At 59.4% G+C, this 20,322-nt stretch overlaps 3 protein-coding genes across 4 annotated transcripts in view; all 3 read right to left on the bottom strand.

Annotated features, from left to right (window-relative positions):
* SCN2B (sodium voltage-gated channel beta subunit 2) overlaps positions 1–2,150 on the bottom strand; it is a 19,383-nt gene extending 17,233 nt beyond the window's left edge. The window contains exon 1 of the mRNA XM_019512191.1: positions 1,746–2,150. Coding sequence (XP_019367736.1) covers positions 1,746–1,815 — 70 coding nt within the window. The 5' untranslated portion in view covers positions 1,816–2,150. The remainder of the gene's footprint in view (positions 1–1,745) is intronic.
* A 1,332-nt stretch (positions 2,151–3,482) lies between these two features.
* JAML (junction adhesion molecule like) lies at positions 3,483–15,794 on the bottom strand. 2 transcript variants are annotated; one of them, XM_019512172.1, is made up of 8 exons: positions 12,795–15,794; positions 7,720–7,763; positions 7,058–7,221; positions 6,385–6,610; positions 6,009–6,150; positions 5,518–5,578; positions 5,207–5,302; positions 3,483–4,684 (listed from the first exon to the last, which is right to left on the bottom strand). In XM_019512172.1, exons 2-8 carry the CDS (start codon positions 7,760–7,762, stop codon positions 4,484–4,486), a joined length of 933 nt encoding a protein of 310 aa, XP_019367717.1. In that variant the 5' UTR covers position 7,763; positions 12,795–15,794; the 3' UTR covers positions 3,483–4,483. The 2 variants fall into 2 exon arrangements, with proteins under 2 accessions (XP_019367717.1, XP_019367725.1); XM_019512180.1 differs by lacking the exon at positions 12,795–15,794 and having other exon boundaries at positions 7,720–8,266.
* Positions 15,795–15,881: 87 nt separating this feature from the next.
* Positions 15,882–20,322, bottom strand: part of MPZL3 (myelin protein zero like 3) — a 5,136-nt gene continuing 695 nt past the window's right edge. Inside the window, exons 2-6 of the mRNA XM_019511708.1 lie at positions 20,100–20,320; positions 18,827–19,037; positions 18,195–18,360; positions 17,512–17,575; positions 15,882–16,149 (exon numbers count right to left, since the gene is read on the bottom strand). Coding sequence (XP_019367253.1) covers positions 16,123–16,149; positions 17,512–17,575; positions 18,195–18,360; positions 18,827–19,037; positions 20,100–20,320 — 689 coding nt within the window. The 3' untranslated portion in view covers positions 15,882–16,122. The remainder of the gene's footprint in view (positions 16,150–17,511; positions 17,576–18,194; positions 18,361–18,826; positions 19,038–20,099; positions 20,321–20,322) is intronic.

Here is a 20,322-nt window from a genome sequence, read left to right as displayed (position 1 = left end):
ACAGCTCCCTGCTGTGTTTCCTGCTGGCAGCACGGCAATTGCATGCCTCGCCTCTGGCGGAGCCGGCCAGCTGCTGCCCAGGGCCGTCCATCACTTGGGCACCGGCGCAGCTCCGGGGGCAGTGGTGGCGCGGAGCCCTGCCAGGGTGGATGCATTACTCTGGGTCTATTCGGGCAAGCTGCCACGGCTATGGGGAGACGAGCAGGCGCCTGGCCCGTCTCTCCCAGGGCTGCCTCTTCCGGGAGGGGAAATGCAGGCCTCCTCCACCTGGGGCTGACAAACACCCCGTGCATGCAGCCGCTCTGCCCTGGGCGGCCGAGGGCAGGGCCGGCGTGCCCACAAGGGCTCCGAGGCGTGCGGCAGTGGCGTGGTGGGAGCTGGCGTGGCTGGGCTGCGCGCCCCACACAGGGAGCGACCACTGCTGGCTGGCAGAGGAGGGTGGGGGCCGTCCAGGCCCCAGCGATCCCAGCATCTCTGGAGAGCCAGAAAAGCCTGCCCAAGCCCGGCCTGGGGCAGCCTTACATGGGGGGAAGGAGGGGGAGAGGGTAACCCCAAGTCCTGAGCACAGACCCCCCAGCCACTCCGGCAGGGCTCTGGCAAGACCGACCACTGGGCTCTGCGGCTGCAGCCCCTGGCCAGGCCTCGGGCCAGGGTAGAGCCTGCCGTGGGCTCAGACTCCCTGTCCAGTGGCTGTGGCCGCCGACACGGTCAGGGCGGTGCAGATGCTCTGAGGACCAGCTCGGGCCGTTCCGCTGTGAGCAGGAGCCCCAGGGCCGCCCTAGCGCCATGGGCCAGAGGCTACAGTCCCGCAGCTCCCAGTACCCCACCCCTGGCTGGAGCCAGGCCAGCTCCACCGCGGCCCTGGGCAGAGGCTGGACGTTGCAGCCCAAGGCTGTCCAGGGGGGCTCAGCGGCATTCACGATGCGTTCGGTGCGAATGCTCGTGCCCCCGCCCAGCCACACCACACCACACCACACAGGCACCTTGCTCAGGGGCCACGGGCACGCGGCGGAGCCCGGCTGCTGCCAGCAGCTTTGCTCTGCGCCTGCACCTGCACCTGCACCTTCCCAGGCCCGTTGCGCTCCCCTCGGCCCGGCCCGGTCCCGCACGCAGGGTCAGGCAGCAACCCGCAGGCACCCCCTGGCCCTAGGACAGGATCTGCATGGGCATCTCCTCCATCCCTGACCGGCTGCGCAGAGCCGGGCAGCCCCACGGCGCCGGCACCGCTGGGACGCCGCTCGCGGGCTCCATTTCCAAGTAATCGATACACACAAAAGCTGCTGACACACTCCTGGCTCCAGGGCTGGGTACAAATGCAGGCACCGGAGCCGGCATCTCCACCCCAGCCTGCTCCTCCCTGCCCCGCTGGGCTCCCGCCAGGCCAGGGCAGACCTGGAGGAGGCTAAACGCATGCATCACATGCGTCGGGTGCTCTGCCTTCCCCCCAAGTGCATCCAGCCCTAGGACCCGCACCCTGGCTCCCACCCCGGTCCCTGTGAGCTCGGCCAGCCCAGGAGACCAAGGGAGAGGCAGAGGCTGTGCTGAGGAGCCAGGCACAGGCATTCGCAGCCCTGGGCAGCAGCATGTGGCTCTGCAGCCTGCAATAAAACCCAGTGCCCCCTGCCCGCTCCCCTCTCCCTGGCAGCCCCACGGGTCTGTGAGGACCATGGGTCTGGGCGAGCGCGGCCGCTGCGGAGGATGCTCGCTGCCTGCAGCGGTGCATGCAATGCGTTCAGCGGACTTACCCAGCGAGAAGAGCAAGCTGAGCCCCGAGAGGCACAGGCAGGGCTGCAGGAGCCACGGTCCCCGGCCCATGGTCAGGGCCCCGTGCGTGGAGATGGCTGTGGGCCTGGGCTGGCAGGTGGAGGTGGTGGTGGGTTTGGTTTTTTCAAATGCACGGCTTTATTTCCAGGGCACATAGAAAATTAGAGCCGCTTTATTTCCAAAGCTCCAATATGGCCGGACCCAGCGCAGCTGCTATAAAAAAAAATGGTGAATTTTATGGTTGGTGGATTTCATCAAAGGAAGTGGGAGGGCAGAAACGTGTCTCCTGAAGGAGAGGACCGGCTCCCGCACCCCCGTGGCTCAGACCTGCCCCAGGAGCGCCCGCTGGCCCCTCACCCCTGTGACGGGCAGGGCCCCCTTGCTGCACAGCAGCGACCCCCGGGCTGGACGGAGCCCCTCGCCGTGGCCTCTGCGTGCGCCGGAGCGCCGGAGCTGCCGCCTGGCTGGACCTCGTGCACGGGGGGCCTTTCCCATGCTCCCAACACCACCCATTACCTCGGGTGGGCGACCCTGCCTGCCTGGGCCCTGCCCTGGAGCCTGGGGGAGGCGCAAGGGGCAGGGGGCTGCAGCCAGGCCCATGCTCAGGCTCCGCAGAGAGGCAGCTGACTCACCAGCTCTCCCCTGCCCAGCTGTGCACATCTGGGCACCCATAGGCCCTGCTTGCAGACCACTCCTGGGCGCTGGCCTTGGTGGGGCAGATGGTCCCCACCCTACCCTTCTTCTTCCAGAGGCCGAGCTCTAGCTCTAGCAAGTCTCGAGATGCCCGTGAGGCCTGCCCTTACTCACCGGGGCACGGGGAGGGGGCACCTGGCAGGCCATCCCCACTCCCAGCAGCAGCAGCCAGCTTCTGTCCCGCTCAGTGCCTGCCGTTTGCCCTGACGCTGGCAGCGCTCAGCACCGGCCTGGAGCAGGACAATGGCCAGGGGCTGAAGTCCTGCAGACAGGGGCAGCTCTGCCAGCCCCCGTGAGCAGACCCCATGACACTGGCCCCTGGCAGTCCTGGCACAGCCCATAGCTGAGCTGCTGCAAAGGCACTGTGGGCCCTGGGCTCCTTTGCCTCCTGGTGTTGGACTCCCCAGGACACACTCAGGCCAACCCGGGGGGGCGGGCAACTCTCCACCAAGGAGAGCTGAGCCTTTCTCGGAGTCACAGGACTCCAGGAGCTGGGGCTTTACAGGCCTTGCAATCGAACCATGGCGTCTGGGACTCACAGGGACGCAGCGCACACACGTGTGCCAGGCAGCTGGCCCTTGTGGGGCACGTGCAGTCGTCAGCTGTCGTCTGCACGCGATGCTCTTCCTCCTGCCCTGCACCACAGTCCAGGCCCCGCCGCTCCCTCTGCCCGCCCGGCCTGGGCCAGGAGCGCTGGGCAGCAGTAGAGCGCGGTACAGCCGGGACGTGAGACCGAGGCCCCAGGCACAGGCAGACGCGGGGGGCCGGGGCCGTGGGGAACACTCGCTGTGTGCCGGCTGGGCAGTCTCAGCCTGAGACGGGGCCCTCGGGCCTGGCCGGAGCACAGCCGTGCCTGCACCCCGCCGGGCCTCGGAGGTGGCAGCTCGCCCTGGGAGGCGGGTGCGGGACAGCCAGAGCCGGGACGTCTACCGGACGCCGACGTGCCAGGCGAAGCGCGTGTTAAGCGGGCGCACGACATGCGTGGTGCGAAGTCTCCCGGCTGCGGCGCCTGGGGCGGCCACGCGGCGCGGAGGGGACAGCTGCCCGTGGCGACTCGCGTCCGGTGCGTGAAATTTGCCTGCTCGCGGCTCAGCAGCGGGCGACGCTGCCTCTGTGAGAAAACCGAGTGGGGTGGCAACGTGAAACAACAGACTGCAGCGCCAGCCGCGAGCTGCATGCATCCGTGCGGAGGGTCCCCGCCAGGGCTGGGAGCTCTGCACCTGGAGGTGTCACACATCTATATATAGAGGCGGGGAGGCGCGCCCGGCCGGCTCCCGCCCGCAGCCGGGGCTCCCCGGGCAGCGCCTGCCCCGGTGCGGTCGCCCCAGCACCGGGCGTCTGCAAGGGGGGCCAGGGGTCGAGTGGTGCCAGGGCATCGTCAGGACCACCCCATCCCGTGCCCAGGGCGCTCTGGGCTCTCGCAGCAGGCAGATGGAGACGTGCCATGTGGGCGCCAGGGGCTGCACGGGGCACCTGCCCACGCGGCACGGAGGCTGCTGAGCTGCGCGCTAGGACGTGGGGCAGTTCCCCCCACACCGCGGCCCTGGAAAAGAAAACGCTAGCCAAGAGCAGGAAACCCCCTGGCTCCGCTCCGCTTGGCGCTTTATTGTCCAAACAGGATGCCGGCGCCTCGGCACGGCTCTCGCTGGCACGCGGCTAAGCCCCTGGGCCCAGAGGTGCCACAGCCGAGCTTGGGGCCGCGCCTACCACCACTGCCTGTCCGGGGGCACCACCGCGTGCCGGCTCGCTCCGGGCCGAGAACCAACCCAGAGCACGAGCCGTTCGCTTGAGGCCCAGCTGCGCTCCCTGTCCCACCAGGTCCCTGCGGCAGCCAGCAGGCCCCGGATGCCAGGCCAGGCGCCCAGCCCGCGCCGCATCCATTCTTAGGGGCATGTGGACATCGTGGTGAGTGCAGGGCCCCAATCCTGAGCAGGCCTCCAGGCACCATTGCAGTCCAAAGAGATCGGAGGAGCCCCGGGTCAGCACGTAGCAGGGTCCCTGTCCCCATGGGGCTGAGTGCCAGAGCTCACCCCTGCCCCAAGCCAATGTCCAGGGTGGCTTTGCCAGGGTGGGCCTCATCCCCAGCTTTCCTGCTTCCCTGGGCTTCACCCTCGCTTTGCAGTCCTTTCTGCCTCCACTCTGCCGGGATTGTCTTCCTCACCAAGTTGATGTAGGTGCTGTCATCCAGCAGCATGATGCCTGCGCTGGGGAGAGCAGCCACAGGATGCTGTGGGGACAGACAACAATGGGCAGAGCCGTCAGCCGCCATGGTGGGGCAGGGACTGGCCCCTGACTGTTCAAGGCGGGCAGCCGTGGGCTCTGACCACCTCCCAGCCAGGAGGGAGGCCTGGTGAGCAGCAGGATGAAATTCCACTTGTAGCTCTGCCACTGCGCACATCATAACCTTGGGCATGTCCCTTCATTGCTCCGCATCTCCTGCACACCTTTGTGACAGTCGGAAGGGGATGGCCCCCAGCCTGGAGAGAGCAGAGCACCATCCTGGTCATTGGTGCAGCTCCCAAAGGTGACGCTCGGCCTGCTCCCAAGGCTTTGGGCACACAGGCTGGCATGAGGATGAAGCCCAACCTGGCAACATGGGGGTATCTGCCTGCAAGGGGGAATGCGGGGCCATGGCCACACCTCAGCTGGCCCAGTGCAGCCCAGCAAGGCTGCTGGCCCACGAACGATGCCCTGTCCCGGGCAGCCCCCCGCCCCACTCCCATAGCAGCGTGCCCCATGCGGGTCTCACCATGGTGACGTAGGTTGCCTCGGCTTTGCCCCTCTGCTCGGCCTCGCACACAGCCTTGGGCATCCCCAGGCAGTGGATGGAGGAGTAGATGCTTTTCTGCGGGGAGAGCGGGGCAGGAATCAGGCTGGGGCAGCGGCTGTGACAGGCTTCCCCAGGCCCTGAGCTCCAGGGGCAGGGCAGGGTCCCCGGGCTCACATGGGTTGGCACCTTGGGGCACGTGGTAAAGGGCAACTGGGCAGCTCCCATCCAACCCCCCCGCCGGCAGCTTCTGCCCAGCTGGTGACGCACCCACCGTGCCGCTGGGCCCTCACCTCTGCTTTGCTCTTACTGCCGTCCTCCCAGCTCTTTGCAAGGGCCTTGGTCTCCACGGGCCTGGGGGCAACAGGAGCCGTGAGCCTGCAGGCCAGCGCTCCTTGCTGCCCCCACGCTGGCCTGGCCCAGCTCTGGCTGGATAGTGATGGAAAGGGGCCAGAAGCCCTCCCAGATCAGTGGAAGGACTCGTGCTCCCAGTGAGGGGCTCGCCCCCATGCCAGCCGCAGCCCCTGCAGCTGGCTGCACCCCAGGGCACTGCTGCACCTTGGGCATCGCGGGCACAGCTCCTGCCCTTGCCCGAGCCCCAAGACCTGGCTGGCAGGAGGCTCTGCGAGCCCAGAACCATCCTGCAGAAGCGGAGTGGGTCGGGCCGATTGGCACTAGAGGGCAGCACGAGACTGTGGGTGGTGCCCGCGCCACGGGAAGGCGGCTGGGTCCCAGCACTGATCCTGCCCTCCCTGGCCCAGCCGCTGGGGCACCGCGCTGGTACCTTCGTGTCCGGAGCGCCAGCCCGAGAGCCAGCAAGAGGGCGAGGGCCAGGCCAACAGCTGCACAGGCGTAGCCCACGGTGTTGCTGCCTCCTTCGCTGCCCCCGGCGCTCTCGGGGCCCACGGTCACCACAGCCCAGGAGCCTGGGGAGAGGCACAGAGGCAGAGCTGAGGGGCATCAGGAAACAGGGCCCTCCTCAGCCCTCCCCTCCCTGCCCCCAGACCCCGCTCTGGTCTCTATCTCCAGTGACAAGAGCCGTGGCCCAGCTCCCACGGGTCTGGGGCAGGCCAAGAGGAGGGGCGAGTGGACACCGCGGGGGCAGAGCGCGAGGGGGCAAGTGACCGGGGCGAGGGAGCCTGTGGGGCAGGGGCACGTACGGCTGCGTGCGGCGGGGACCACGTGCAGCGCCGTGCGGTTCTTGAAGATGCTGCTGTGCCCGGACACCCGGATCTCGCAGGTGTAGGTGCCACCATCACCTTCCTGCAGGTCCTGCAGCCCAATGGAGCCGTTGCCACGGGACACGTCCCCCAGCCACCGCACGCGCTCCCGGGCGCGCCCTGCCGGGATGCTGCGCCCGCTGTAGTAGTAGAAGACCACCGCCTCCTGCGCGGGGAAGAGGGGCACGGGCCCGTCACCCTGCTGCCCTGCCAAGCCCCCTGGCTCTCCGGGCTGCATCACGGGCTCCTCTGCATGCACCCGGGTGTGGCCCTGCCTGCCCACCCCCACGGCCCCAACCCTCTGCACGGGACGGGTGCCCCAGCAGCCCTTGGCCTCTCTGCTGATGGTCCCGATGCGGGGCCAGGGTGTGCTGGGGCTGCAGCCTGGGCTTCGGGCCCCTGGGGCAGGGGGCACTCGTCCCACCAAGGTCTCCAAACCATGCCGGAAAAAGGCAGGCTCCCACCCCGGCTGGGCTGGATCCTGCCCTGGCAGGGAGAGGAGCTTGCCCTCGTGCTCCCTTCCCAGCCCGCTGGGCCCCGTGCTGCTCTGTGCCGCGGCCTGGCTGCCCTCGCCGGGCGCTCTCCAGCCCCTGCCGCCTGCCATCACGCTCACCGACTCCGTGCTGTTTCTCGGCGTGTGCACCCAGTCCACCTTGGTCACTGTCCAGGCTCCGTCCCCTGGGACCAGGAGGAAACACTCCAGCAGGACTGAGGCCCCGACATGAGCCCGCAGCTCCGGGCAAGTGAGGACCCTGGGGTCCAGCGCCCCGCCACTCCCTGTGGGACACAGGCAAGGTGAGCCCAGACGGGAAGCCCCTCCCAAACCCAGCCAGGGCCTGCGCCGATGGGGCGGGTGGGACTAGCTCCCTCCAGCCAGAAGGGACAATCAGGGGCTTCGTGGCCAGGTGCACCTACACATGCACGTATGCACGGGGTGGCGGCAGCCTGCGGCCGCAGTCACTGCATGCCCCACGGAGCTGGGGCCTCGCCTCCCCGACTTTGTGCCACCTCTGAGGGAGCCGGGCCGGTCCCAGACCCCCAGTCCAGCCAGTGGGAGCCTCGGGGGGCAGCGGAGGCGAGGGACATTTCACAGGGCAAGGAGCCTTGCCACCAGCATGGGCCCATCCTCTGGCAGTGCCCACATGGAAACCTTGTCCTCCAGAACGAGGATCGGGCTCGAGGGCAAGGCCTGCTTCTCATGCAGTCCAGGCGGGCGTCCTGCTGTGGAGCCCTGAACCTCCCAGATAGGCGGCGGGGCCCCGGTTCCCTGCTCACCCAGTGCCACCAGCATCAGCACGAGAGCCAGGGAAGGACACATCCTACGAGGGAAGAGAAAGAGACCAGTTAGCACCAGCCGGTGGCCTCATGCTCTCCTGACACGGACCCCACTGCCTGGGCCGGGCCGAACCTGCCCCCAGATCCCTGTAGCTTTAGTCGGCCACGGGCCCACACCCTGCAGAGCTTCTGTCCGACGGCCCCTCCGCACAGGGCGTTCTCGCTGCATCCGAGGTGCCCTCACGAGCCACCTGGAAGCACGGAGTCCCACCGTACTTTGCCTCCCCCATCCTCCAGCTGCATCGCAGCCGTGCCCTGCTCTGCCAGGCCATACACGGGGGCTCTGGTCAGCGGGGCAGCTGGACAGCCCCCTCGCTCATGCCGACAGCGGCACAAATCCACCAGCTCCCGGCAGCATCAGAAGCTGGACATTTTAGGCAGAGGAAGCTGTAGAGAACAGACTGCCAAAACTCCCAGACCGGGGGAGCAGACTCGGAGTGGACACCCAGGCTGCAGGGCCTGGCCACAGCTTTCACTCCGTTCATTCTCATAAATGAAGAGGCTGTCATATAGATGTTTACACGGTCCGGTGGGTGGCAAATTGGCTCAGCGGTCGAACCCAGAGAGTGGTAATAGACGGGTCGGTATTGACCTGGAAGGGTAATTGTGTCCTGCAGGGTTCGGTCCTTGGACCTGAAGTCTGCAGTATCTTTATCAGTGACTTGGATGTGGGTATGAAGTGCACTCTGTCCAAGTCTGTGGACGATACTAAACGGTGGGGTGAAGTGCACTCTCTGGAGGGTAGGGAACATGCGGCAGGGCATGGGTGGTGCTGCCACTTTAAGAGCTGAGCCAAGCAGCCAGCAGGTGCTTGATTGCTGTGGCCATTTTAGATCCCGGGCTGCCTATATAAACAGGGCAGTTCCTTTCGGGCAGGCTAGGTAGCAATATTGCCTGGCTGCAAGCATGCTTGTATCCTTCTGGAGGTAAAGGAGGAGCTGTAGGGGATGGCTAGGATGTGCCTGGTCCTGGGCACGAACTACAACTGCACTCTGCTGGGAGCGGGTGGCCTGGTGGGGCTCCCAGTGGTGCAGGAGCCCTTAGGAAATGCCAGGCCAGTTACCAGCCTGGTGAAAGGTGGGCTGAGGCATCTTAACCCCACAACTGGGTGGATCACCTGCTAGTAGGGCCAGAAGGTAGACCCAAGAGCGAGAGTGGGGTAGAGGCTCAGAGGCCTGACTGAGAGTACCCTCGACTGGTCAATGCTGGGGCCAAGACCAGACCAGTCAAAAGGGCCAGGGGCCCACTGGAAGGGATGCCCAGAGCTGAGGGCCTGGGGCTTCTGAGTGGCCTTGGAGGTGAGGCCAGGGCCTGTGTGGCCAAAGGTAGCTAATGTGGCAAAACTGGTTAAAGTGGTCCCAATTTTCAAGAAAGGGAGGACACAGGTGACTATAGGCCTGTAAGCCTCACCTCAGTGCTCAGGAAGATCTTGGAGAGGATCATCAAGGACCACATCTGTCGGGGGCAGGGGAGATCATGCTCAGGGGCAATCAGCATGGGTTCATCAAAGGCAGGTCCTGCCTGACCAACCTGATGGCCTTTTACGACCAAGTACCTAAATCCTTGGATGATGGTGTCACTGTGGACGTAGTCTTTCTAGACTTGAAGAAGGCCTTTGACACCATCTCTCACCTCATCCTCATCAATAAATTAAGCCACTGTGGCATTGATGCCTGCACAGTTGGATGGATAAAAAAGTGGCTGATGGGGCGCACCCAGAGTGGTGGTTGACGGGTCGTACTCAACCTGGCGAGATGGGGGCAGTGGGGTCCCCCAGGGCTTGGTCCTCGGGCCCACACTGTCCAACATCTTCATCAGCAACTTGGATGAGGGGATGGAAAGCATGCTGTCCAAGTCTGCTGATGACACTAAGATGTGGGATGAGGTGGACACACTTGAAGGGAGAGAGGGTGCAAATAGATTTAGACAGACTACAGAAGTGGGCAGATGAAAATAGGATGGGGTTCAAGGTAGACATGCAGGGTGCTGCACCTTGGGAGAAGGAAGCCACAGCATACATACAAGCTGGGGAGCTCCCCTCTTGAAAGCAGAGGCGGAAAGGGTTCTTGGAGTTATTATTGACTCCAAGATGAGCACGAGTCGCCAATGCCAGACAGCAGCCAGCAAGGCCAGCCGTATCTTGTCGTGCATCCACAGGTGCATCTCAAGCTGGTCCAGAGAGGTGATCCTCCCCCTCTATGCGACTTTGGTCAAGCCACAGTTGGAGGACTGCATCCAGTACTGGATGCTGCACTCCAAGGGGGATGAGGGCAGCCTGGAGAGGGCTCAGAGGAGGGCCACCCGTTTGGTGAGAGGGCAGCAGGGCAGGTCCTATGAGGAGAGAGTGAGGGACCTGAACCTGTTCAGCCTCAGCAAGAGGAGGCTGAGGAGGGACCTGGTGGCTACCTACAAACTCATCCGGGGAGATCAACAGCAGATAGGCAGAGCCCTTTTCTCCCCAGCACCACCGGGGGTGATGAGGAGCAATGGTAATAAGCTGATGGAGAATAGGATTAGGCTGGAGATCAGGAGGCAATATTGTACAATTAGGGTGGCCACAATCTGGAACCAACTTCCCAGGGAAGTGGTCCTCGCCCCTACCTTGGACAAATTCAAGAGGAGTTTCGACAATCACCTGTCTGGGGTCTTGTGAACCCAGCATTCATTGCTGCCTGTGGTGGGGGTCAGGCAAGATGATCTGTTCAGGTCCCTCCTGACCCTAGCTACTATGAAACTATAAGGTCCTGGGAAACCATGCCCGAGAGGGGAAATGGTTCAGGGAGCTAGGTGGCCCTGAATGAGGGCAGGGTAGGTCGCCTGAGTGGAGGGATCCAGTTGGGGTCCAAACTGGATGATTCTGGGGCCCAGTGTAGGCCAGTGAGACCAACATTTGTGGATGGCATCTGTGAAGCATGGGCTGCGGTGTAGGGGAGGAACGGAGCCACAGATCGCGCCCCCTGGCATGGGGGAAAGAAAATGGGCAGCCTCCCACCTAACTAAGATCGTTAATTAACAACAAGGTGGGCGGCTGGCCCAGAAACAGGTGGGTGTGGCCATTGGCTGATGGGCCCTGAGAAGGTCCCCTTGGGGTTACAGAACGATTGCAGGCAGACCTGGACAGGTTACGGAAGTGGGCAGTACGCGACAGAATGCAGTACAACACGGACAAGAGCAGAGTGCTGCACCTAGGGTGCAAAAATATCCAGCACACCGACTGGCTGGGAAGTGACCCTCTCCGCAACACAGAAGCAGAAAGGGACTCCAAGATGAACAGGAGTCATCAGTGTGATGAAATCATCGGCAAAGCTAACTGCAGCTTATCGTGCATCAGCAGACGCATGACAAATAGATCCAAGGAGGTGATACTTCCCCTCTGTGGCACTGGTCAGACCGCAGTTGGAGTACTGTGTCCAGTTTCAGGCGCCGCACTTCTAGAAAGGATTTCTATGGACTCAAGGGTCCAGAGGAGGCCACTCGTATGGTCAGGTACTTACAGGACAAGCCCTACAAGGAGAGACTGAGTGACCTGGACCTCTTCAGCCTCTGCAAGAGACAGCTGAGAAGTGATCCTGTGGCTGCCTACAAATTCATTGTGGGGCATGCAGCAAGGGATCGGAGATGCGCTGTTCACCAGGGCGCCTCTTGGGGTAACAAGGAACAATGGTCACAAACTGACAGAGCGGATTCAGGCTAGACATCAGGAAAAACCTTCAGGGTAAAGGTGGCCAAAATTTGGAATGGGCTTCCAGGGGAGGTGGTGCTCTCCCTACCTTGGGGGTCTTTCAGAGAAGGCTAGATAGGCGTTTGGCTGGGGTCATCTGACCCAGCGCTCTTTCCTGCCCAGGGCAGGGGTTGGACTCGATGATCTGTTTAAGTCCCTTCAGACCTGAGGGGCTATGAATCATTTAAGGAACTCTCCCCAGGGGTGGGGCCCTGGGCTCCTCCAGGGGCCAGAGAGGCTATTCTGGGTTCTGGCACCAAAGGCCACTGGCACTAGGCTGTTTGGCCGCTGATATGAGCAATCCAGACGTTTTGTCCTTCGATTCACTTCCAAGGAGAGGGTTGGAAAAGCCCAATATTCCCCGGATAAGGTCAGACTGGATGGCAACAGCATCAGTCCCTAACAACCTGGACTGGATCTGAACCACTGCCAACGTCTGTAGACGGCACTGATCTCTACAGAAAACATAGCAAGGTGTTTCCAGCACTTGGGGTCCAGGCAAGACATGGGCATAAAATAACCTGCCTTCTGGTGCCCTCCTTGTATTTGTGCAGTCAGAGCCCTGACTCCTCAAGGATGCTGATCAAAGATGTCCAGAGCCTACCCGCTGCGTTTCTGCCCTGAGGGGTCCATCTCCCCTGATGCACGCACTGCAAGGCTGCTCCAAACACAGCCATACACACATGGCTGCAAAACCTTTGACTGTAGCCGTTCCAAGCACTGCAGGGAGAGCCCCCAGGCTTGCTGGGCTCTTCATTCCCGTCCATGTGGACAGATGCCCAGGTGTCCTGGCAACTGTGAGCAAAGGGTCAAAAGAGCAACTCCATTTGGGCTCCTAAATAGGGGTTAGATTGCAGCAGTGTTTGGCACTCCGCGGCTCCCACCTGGACAGCTGAGATCTGGTACCTGCAAACATTCCCATGCTGACCTGTGTGCAGAATCGCCCCCACACCCTCCCTGTTTCTCATTTTCTTCCTTGCACTCCCCTAGCCCTGGCTTTGCCTGTGGGGCTACCCAGGGACTTTCCTAATAACTTGCTGATAGCAGGAGCAAGGCCAGCTCAGCAGGGCTCCATTAAAGATGACCGAGATACCGCGTCCCTGTCAGGACAAAGAGCATCTACTTAGTGGACGTACAAAGAAGTACAGTAAAACCAATGGCTCCCTCTGTTCTCTCACGATTGCACCTTGGGGCTTTCTGCCAAAGGCAGGGGGGAGCCTGAGCTCGGGCACATGGATGGTTCCTGGGTCTGTCCTCAGAAAGACTGCTGAGAGGTTATTCACACAACACTCACCCACAGCGGCTTGGAGCAGACTCCCTCTTGCCTGCAGAAAGGGCTCTCCTGGGACCAATTCAGAAACCTACTGAAGCTCTAGATGAACCAGGTGCTGAATCTGCTTCAGGTTGCACTTGCCAGATATTCAAACTGAGCAGCTCAGATTCCTCTGAGTCTCTGTCATGCATGGGGAAGACTTTTATTGTGAGAGGGGGAGGAGTGCAAAAAGGGAAACAGAAGTTAGTGCAATGGAAGCAGAGAACATGCGGTGGAAGTGCTAGACAGCCGCACGCATACTTCAGAGGTGGGGGTACACCTAGCGCTCGGCTTCAGAGCCGTGAGCTCACAGGATGTAGGGTAGCTCCAAGCCTCTGAGTCCTCGAGTTGGCCTAGATCTTGCTGCTGTGCGTGCCCTAAATGGGGCTATGTGTTGGGTCTCATGCCACTGGCTGCTTCCTGCTTAGAGGCCAGAGCCTGAGGCTGGCTGGCGTGAACACAGGCTGCCTTGTGCTCGCAGTTCCCTTCTGCACCTCACCCCACAGCTTCAGCTGCAGATGTCTGGCTTCGCCGTTTCCCTGATGCTGGTCCCGCGGCAGCTGCCGCATTGCATCCCCAGACAGCTAGCAAAGCAGCTGGCTCTGCATGCTAGTGTGACCAAAAGCGGGATCGAGCCTCTGGCCTGCAAAGCGCTTTAGGTTCAGTTGCAAAGGAGAACTCTGCAGTGATGCACAGCTATGCGTTTCACCACAGCTCTGAGCAGACAGCTCCTGCAACCATTTCCCTCTAGCCTGACAGGAAAGTCTGCCACTGTCCCTTCCCCATGTGGTTTCTAGTTTAGCTAGCCACAGCAAAACTGGGGAATGCAAACTTCTAAAGCATTCTGTGGTAGAAGGTGAAAACATCATGGCCTTGACTGGACCAGCTTTAGTTATCCTGCCCACATAGGAGCTAGACACCTGCCAGGCAGAGCTTGGAACTAGACAGCCCAGCCCTCCAGGAGCATCAGCTCGTGCCCCATTAATATGTAGCTAGGCCTGGACTGAACTGGACTGAGGCACTCAGAGTTGCTGGCCATCACCCCTCTGGCCATCCTCTTCAGGGCTGGAAATCCCCCAAGCTCTTCTTGCAACTCCACCATGTGTCTGTGCATTTCTAGCCAGTAAAGAGAATGGCAGCCTGGCATGGGAAAGTGATTTATTGACAAGGCAAGCCTCAGGCAGCAGTAAGCTTGCCTGGCATCGGTACAAGAGAGACCCTCCAGCTAACACCATGCACTGAAAGCAAGGGTGAGAACGGCAGCACAGGCACTAGGCCAGATGCAGACCCCTGCTCCCATCCTCTTCCCCAGACACGGGAACAGCTAACGAGAGAGAAGACTCTTCTTCTAGCAGACACTGGAGCAGCAGTGACGTGTCCAGCTCTCTGGTACTTTATTGGCCTCACAAACACTGGCACACAGAAATGGAGAATCAGTGCTTGGCACAGCAGGGATTGACAGAATCCCGTTTCTCCTTCGTACATCAGGGTGTAGCAACAAGCTTAGGGCTTGAGGGGACTAAGGCACTTCCACAGGGGCCCAGGCAACAGCAAGTAACACCAGCTCCATCCAGCTACTCAAATTTAACGAGATGGGGACCCCTTCGCATGACTACTGCTACGTGAAGGCGATCATCAGGTTGTAAGGTTTCCAGGCACCCAAGGACAAGTCTAGCTCAAACAGCAAAGGGCTGGGCCAGACCCAGTTCCAGTCCCCAGCCACCTCCACAGCAACACTCCCACAGATGCACACAGAAGCAGGGCCTAAGACTTCTACAGGCAACACAGAGATGCTCCCCAGCCCTGGGTGGTAGGAATCCCACACAGGTCCCCACAGGTGGAAGCTGTGGACAGGGGCTTTGCAGTCAGGAGGAAAGGAGGACAGCGGTAGGTGTTGCAGAGCCCGTTCTGAAGGAACTGAGGAAGCTCTGCCAACTCACAAGCAATGCCACTCCTTGCTCTGCCTTGTCATCTGACCCCAGCACTCTTTCCTGCCCAGGGCAGGGGGTCAGACTCGCTGATCTGTTGTGGTCCCTTCCAACCCTAGCATCTATGATCTGTTCAGTGCAGACACGGGCTTGTCACCAAAGCAGTCTGAGGCAGTTTGCCAAGTCAGTGGCACCAAGGAAGAGGGAACACCCAGAGGACTTGCACCTTCCCCTGCCCTTTGGAATCTCCTAGCCCCATCCTGTCCCGACCCCGCCCTCTGCACTTGGCTGACATGCTGTCCACCTTGCTCTGCGGCTTCCCAGCCTGTCTGTGGCTCCCCTGGCCTTCTGAAGTCTCACAAGACACAGCAGAAACTCCCTGGCTGCCCAAGGTGAATGCAACAGAGGCTTTTCACTTGGAGGACCAGGACATCTCTGCATTAACCCAGCCACCTTCAGGAACACTGAACCACTGAGGGCTGCTTCTGCCCTGCCATGTACAAGGCCTATTGAGGAGACCTTGCTGGGCTCCCTCAGGGTCTGAGCCTACAAGGAACAGGGCAGGAGGTGGGTTGTTTTCTTTACAGGAGAACCTCAACTCAGCTTCCTTTGTACATTGCTCTGAGCCAACAGCCAGGACAGAGAGGGGGCAGAGGTCTTCCCACCTTCCCCTGTTAGAGGGAAACAGTTACAAATTAAACCCCCATTATTAAACACGTAGCTTTGGTCAAAGCACATAGGTATCTAGCACTGCTGATGCTGGACACTGACGACTCAAACCAAAGAGTGCCAGGATGATCACAATGCAGACAGCAGCTTTCTACAAGCTCAAGCTGAGAAGATGGGAGAGACAAGATGGTAACCCTGTAATTATGGATCTGCTACCAGGAAGCGATGACAAAACAGCAAACTCTCATCATTCCAAGCCCAAACATGCCCTCTGCACCTACTCTGCAGTCATCAGCTGGTGGAAGGCTTCAGCCAAGATGCACCACTGGAAACAGAAGCATCATAGGGGAGGGTGAGTAAATGTGAAACCACCTAGACTTGAGTTGTCCAACTGCTAGCAGCAAACAACTAGCTTTGCTGCAGGTACTGCAGTTTCTCGGTCGAGTTACATTTCAGGTTTATCTGCCTCAGATAAAGGAAGTGGGTTGGTTTTAACATACAACACGCTCACTTTTGCAATAAATAAAGATGTTTAAAATCATAATTTCTATCATTCAATAAAAATTGATTCTTCTATCTCAGCATCATTCTCCCAATTCTCCAGGATAAGAGAGACAGCTTCATCCTGCACTGAGTCTCCATGGATCTTTGGGACTTTCTGGATAGAACTTTTCAATGCTGCAATTTCTCCTTTCACCTGGGGCTTTGGCCATTCAGTATGGGTCTTCATCATCAGAGTCCTGAACAGGAAACACAAAGGGAGATTAGACACAAAACAAAAATATGATTTCAACAGAAACTTAGGTTGGGCAGATTCAGACGCGATTAGGTGTTTCTGAGAAGATGCTGGTGAAAGCCAACATCCCTGCAAAAGCCTCAGGACTAATGACTGACCGACGTGGTGAAGGACCCAGCTGCAGACACCAAGAAGTTGAGCTCTTGGTACTGCGAGAAGGTGAAGCGGAGAAACAGCAAGCACTTGTTGCACCCACCCGCATCCAAGACAGGCAGTCCAAGTTCCTAGAGAACTGACCCAGAGAAACTATTTCCTCCCTCCAGGAGCCCTACACAAGCCCTGCGAAGCACCGTGCCAGATGGGTGAGAGGAAAGCACGCATGCTTAGGCTGCATGTTACCAGGTTTGCAGAAAGCCATACCGCACTTTAAATCTGCTCTTCAGCTTCAGTCCTAACAGCAGAACGCTTTCAGATCCCTTCTGCCAACCACAGGTCTTCTGCTTTCGTTTTCCACTTCCCCTCAACACCGGCCCCCCTGGCTGTGCCTTGCTCGCACGCACATATGCAAATACCTCCCCGGAGCCCTCATCCCAATTCAGAAACCAAGTCCAAACAGCTTCCTTGGACTACCTGGTTTTGCAATTTCAGATCTTCTCTGATGTGTTAACAGCAACACAAATCAGACAAGGAAATGCTTTAGGGGAGAAGCATTGTGGGACGGAAAGACGAGCACGAACACCCAGAGAAACACTCAAAGCCAACAGGATTACATAACTCAGCCTGGCATTTACTGCAGGGCCAAGGAGGCATGCTAGCCCTGCTTCTACCTCTGATCTGGCCTTGCTCAGTTCCTGGTCCAGTAGCCTCCCACCTGTTCCTCTGCATAGTCACACCACTACCAGCAAGACTGCCTTTCTGGCCCCTGAGCACTGAGGGTACCATAACAGAGCCACCACAGGATTTGCAGGTTGGCGATGAGGTAGTGAGTGGACATGATTTTAAGACAGAAAGACCAGAACTACAAAAACAAGGGAATCTCTGGGCAGGTGGGGACCATGCTGCCCCCAGCTCTGCAGGGGCTTGCAACCTGTGCAAGAACATCAGGTGGATTTAAACGTCCCTATTTCTGTGCTGCCAAACCCTGGCTGAACTGCACCCAGGATGAGGAAATCCCTGTGGCCCATGCATGGACAACACTGCTCTGGAGTTCTGGATCTTCATCTCCCAGGAACACAGTATTTTCTGCGGTTTCTACCCAACAAAGCCCAGATATGAAGTGCACTGAAGAGCATCATCCCAGAGTCCACAGGTTCTACCCCTGGCTCCCCTACAGAAAAACACTTGGAAAAATGGTATGTTCACTTACCACACACTGCAGGCACCATATCTCCAGCCTTCTCATGCAGCCATCTCTCTCGCTATGTTCAGGCCTGCAGAAAGAGCATAACAGCAAGTCAGCACGTCTATATTCACATTTGCAGACAGCCAGGAGACTCTGCTTCTATCAGATCCAACACGCGGGCTCTCCCTTCACACCTCTGACTACATTGTTGTAAACACCATTTCAGGAATGAAGCTTGGGCTAGCAAGCGGGAAAACCAATGCAAATGGCTCCTCATTTCAAAGCCTGGCACTTGACTAGTTTGTCATGTCTTTTTACCACTTGACCTCCTACACAAAATTGCTGTTTGGTCAGAAAGTTTCGACAGCCATTAGTTAAAATACTGTATGTAAAACATTGCATGAATGTAATGTTGGCTCATCAGTGCTGCAGGTCAAACTGCTGGGTGTTGCACTGGAATAGGCAGTCCCTGGTAACAGCTTATTACCATAACTTCATCACAACCATGGCCAGAGAGGAATCGCATGCATTTCACTTTGCTCCACTCCTACCTGGCATTAGCAGGGACTCTTACTACCCACCCACAGAGTCTCACTGGTTGAATCTTGGACCCTGTGGGTTATAAAACAGGGGGGACCAGCAAAATGCATACCTACGATTGTAAGCCAGAGAGAAACTATAGGCTGTAGGGTACAGGCAGAACTTACTCATCAGACACTTCAATAGAGGATTTTTTATAGCCAGATTTTTTTCTACTCTTTAGCAACCCAAACTTCCTTCCCATCCTCACTAGCAGCAGAATCACCACAATGACCGACGGGACAAACACTAGGATGGACAGCAACATTGCTGATGTCAACTGGAAAGACAGGCCTGCAAGAGAGAAGAAAAGCAGAGCACATACAAGAGGTGAATGTGACTTTGTTTGCTGTCTAAGGAAGCAATAATCCCTATACAGTCAGCTGGCCCTTGTAACAAAATGCCCAGAGCTTGCAATGGTCCTGCAGGGAACTCAGTTCAGAAGCAGATCTGAGGCTTTCAGTGCCTATTTGAATGAAAAGCAGTGAAATGGGGGGGTCAAGTCAAACCTGTGGGTGTACCCCATCTTCAGGGCCAGGGACACGGCTCTCATGCAGGAAAGAGGAGGCCCCTGCCCTAGGCAGCTAATAGCTCACGTCAGAGCTTCGTTAATGTTTGTGGAGCCTGAAATTATCCTTAAGACAACAGTGATCAGCAATTCACCTTAATGGGTCCTAACCCTGCAAGATTTTGGGACTGGAACTTGCAGACTCCCAGGTGCATGCCGATGGGTGCTAGTCACTGGTGCCTGGAGTCTTACCCCTCTCCGTGACTGTCAGCACTGTCCAGGGAATGTTGTGGTGCACGTCCGGAGGGTTCTTCACAGCGCAGGAGAACGTCCCATTGTCGCTCAGCGTTGGGTTTTGGATGGTGATGGAAGCATCACCCTTGGCAACGTCCCCGACCCAGGAAATCCTGCCTTTGAATGTCCCCATTTCAGTTGGGTATGGAACAGACTGATAATGAAAAATCTAAGGAGGAAAAGGAGCAATTGCTCAGATAGGTGTCTCCAGAAAGGAGAGAAAAACGCCTCTTGGAGAGCAACAAAGACCAGGAGCAAATATCAAGAGTCAAAATCACATCCCCTGAGTAGAAGACCCAGCTGGGCTCACAGGCCCACACCAGGCAGCGTAGCACCAGCTTTCCATGGGGTTTTTTTTTGGTTTTCTTTTTTGCTAAGGGATGGAGGTGTGTGTCACCACCTTCCACATCCCCTTTGCGCACCGGCCTCCAGGGCACCTGTGTTTTCAGCAGCCTTCTGGCCAATGAACATCTAAGGCAGAAGAGGGTGCTAGCAACTAGTGTGCTACCCTGGAACCCAGGAGACCAGGACTAAAGCCCCCGATCCACAACCAACTCCCCGTACAGCTGTGAGCAAGTTACTTTGACTTGCCATTCCCGTGTCGGGCAGGAGTACGACTCCCTCCCAGCCTTGCAGAGACACTGGAGAACAAGAGACTGAGACACACGGCTGCTCCAATCATGGGGAGCCATACGAGCACCGGCTGACATCTTCCCAAGACAATCACAGTCCTTCAAGGTGTCAGACAAGTGTCACTGGGGCTCCGCCCCATTCCTGCCCTGGGCACAGCACACACCTGCCACAGCCTCCCGGCTACAAGCAGCGTGGAAGCCTGTCTCATACACAAAGAACGTGGGTTTCCTTGCGTCTTTATCTTGAGTGACAGCTTTACAACAGGACTTGAAAAGCAGGCAGCAGTGCCAGGATTTCATAACACTGTCAACAATCACGGGTAAGGGCCCGTAAATCTATAGGGACCATCTGTTGTTGTCAGTGTCTGCCGCCTGCCACGGCGCGCGCACTGCCGTCGCCCCAGCGCCCACGGCCGGGGGCCATGCCTGGCGGGGGGGTCCAGCCCACGGCACAGGCGGCGCTTTCCGTGTGTGCCTGGGTTGCAGAGCAGCGCCCGCGTCTCGCAGCAAGTCCCTGGCGGTGCCATTGCCCAGCGGGTCTCTCCGCATCCCCCTGTCTGCGCAGAGCGCTGGCAGCTCCGGCGCCCGCAGGCACTTACCGTCTCGAGGCCACTGCCCGCCTGGGGCCGGTAAGTCCAGTCCACCGTCAGCTTCTCGGTGGGGGGCGCGGAGGAGCGGAAGGTGCAGCTCAGCACCACGTCCTCGCCCAGGAAGGCGCGCACCTCGGGGCTGGCTCGGATGTCCATGGGCGCCACGCTGCACACACCTGCGGGCGGGGCGGGGCGGGGCGGGGCGGGGGGTCGCAGGTGAGGGCATCGGCCT

This window comes from Gavialis gangeticus, unplaced genomic scaffold, assembly GCF_001723915.1.
Source record: "Gavialis gangeticus isolate Ggan-Ray unplaced genomic scaffold, GavGan_comp1, whole genome shotgun sequence".
In the NCBI taxonomy this organism is placed as follows: domain Eukaryota; kingdom Metazoa; phylum Chordata; order Crocodylia; family Gavialidae; genus Gavialis; species Gavialis gangeticus.
Note: the sequence above shows the minus strand (reverse complement) of the source record. Positions and strands in the feature narration are given on the sequence as shown.

Bases quoted from the DNA above. Each gene is read 5' to 3' on its own strand.
- JAML (XM_019512172.1), bottom strand. From the start codon at position 7,762: ATGTGTCCTTCCCTGGCTCTCGTGCTGATGCTGGTGGCACTGG. The intron at 7,222-7,719 runs GTGAGCAGGGAA...TGTGTCCCACAG, and splicing joins GCTGATGCTGGTGGCACTGG to GGAGTGGCGGGGCGCTGGAC. The intron at 4,685-5,206 runs GTGAGACCCGCA...CTGTCCCCACAG, and splicing joins AGGCAACCTACGTCACCATG to CATCCTGTGGCTGCTCTCCC.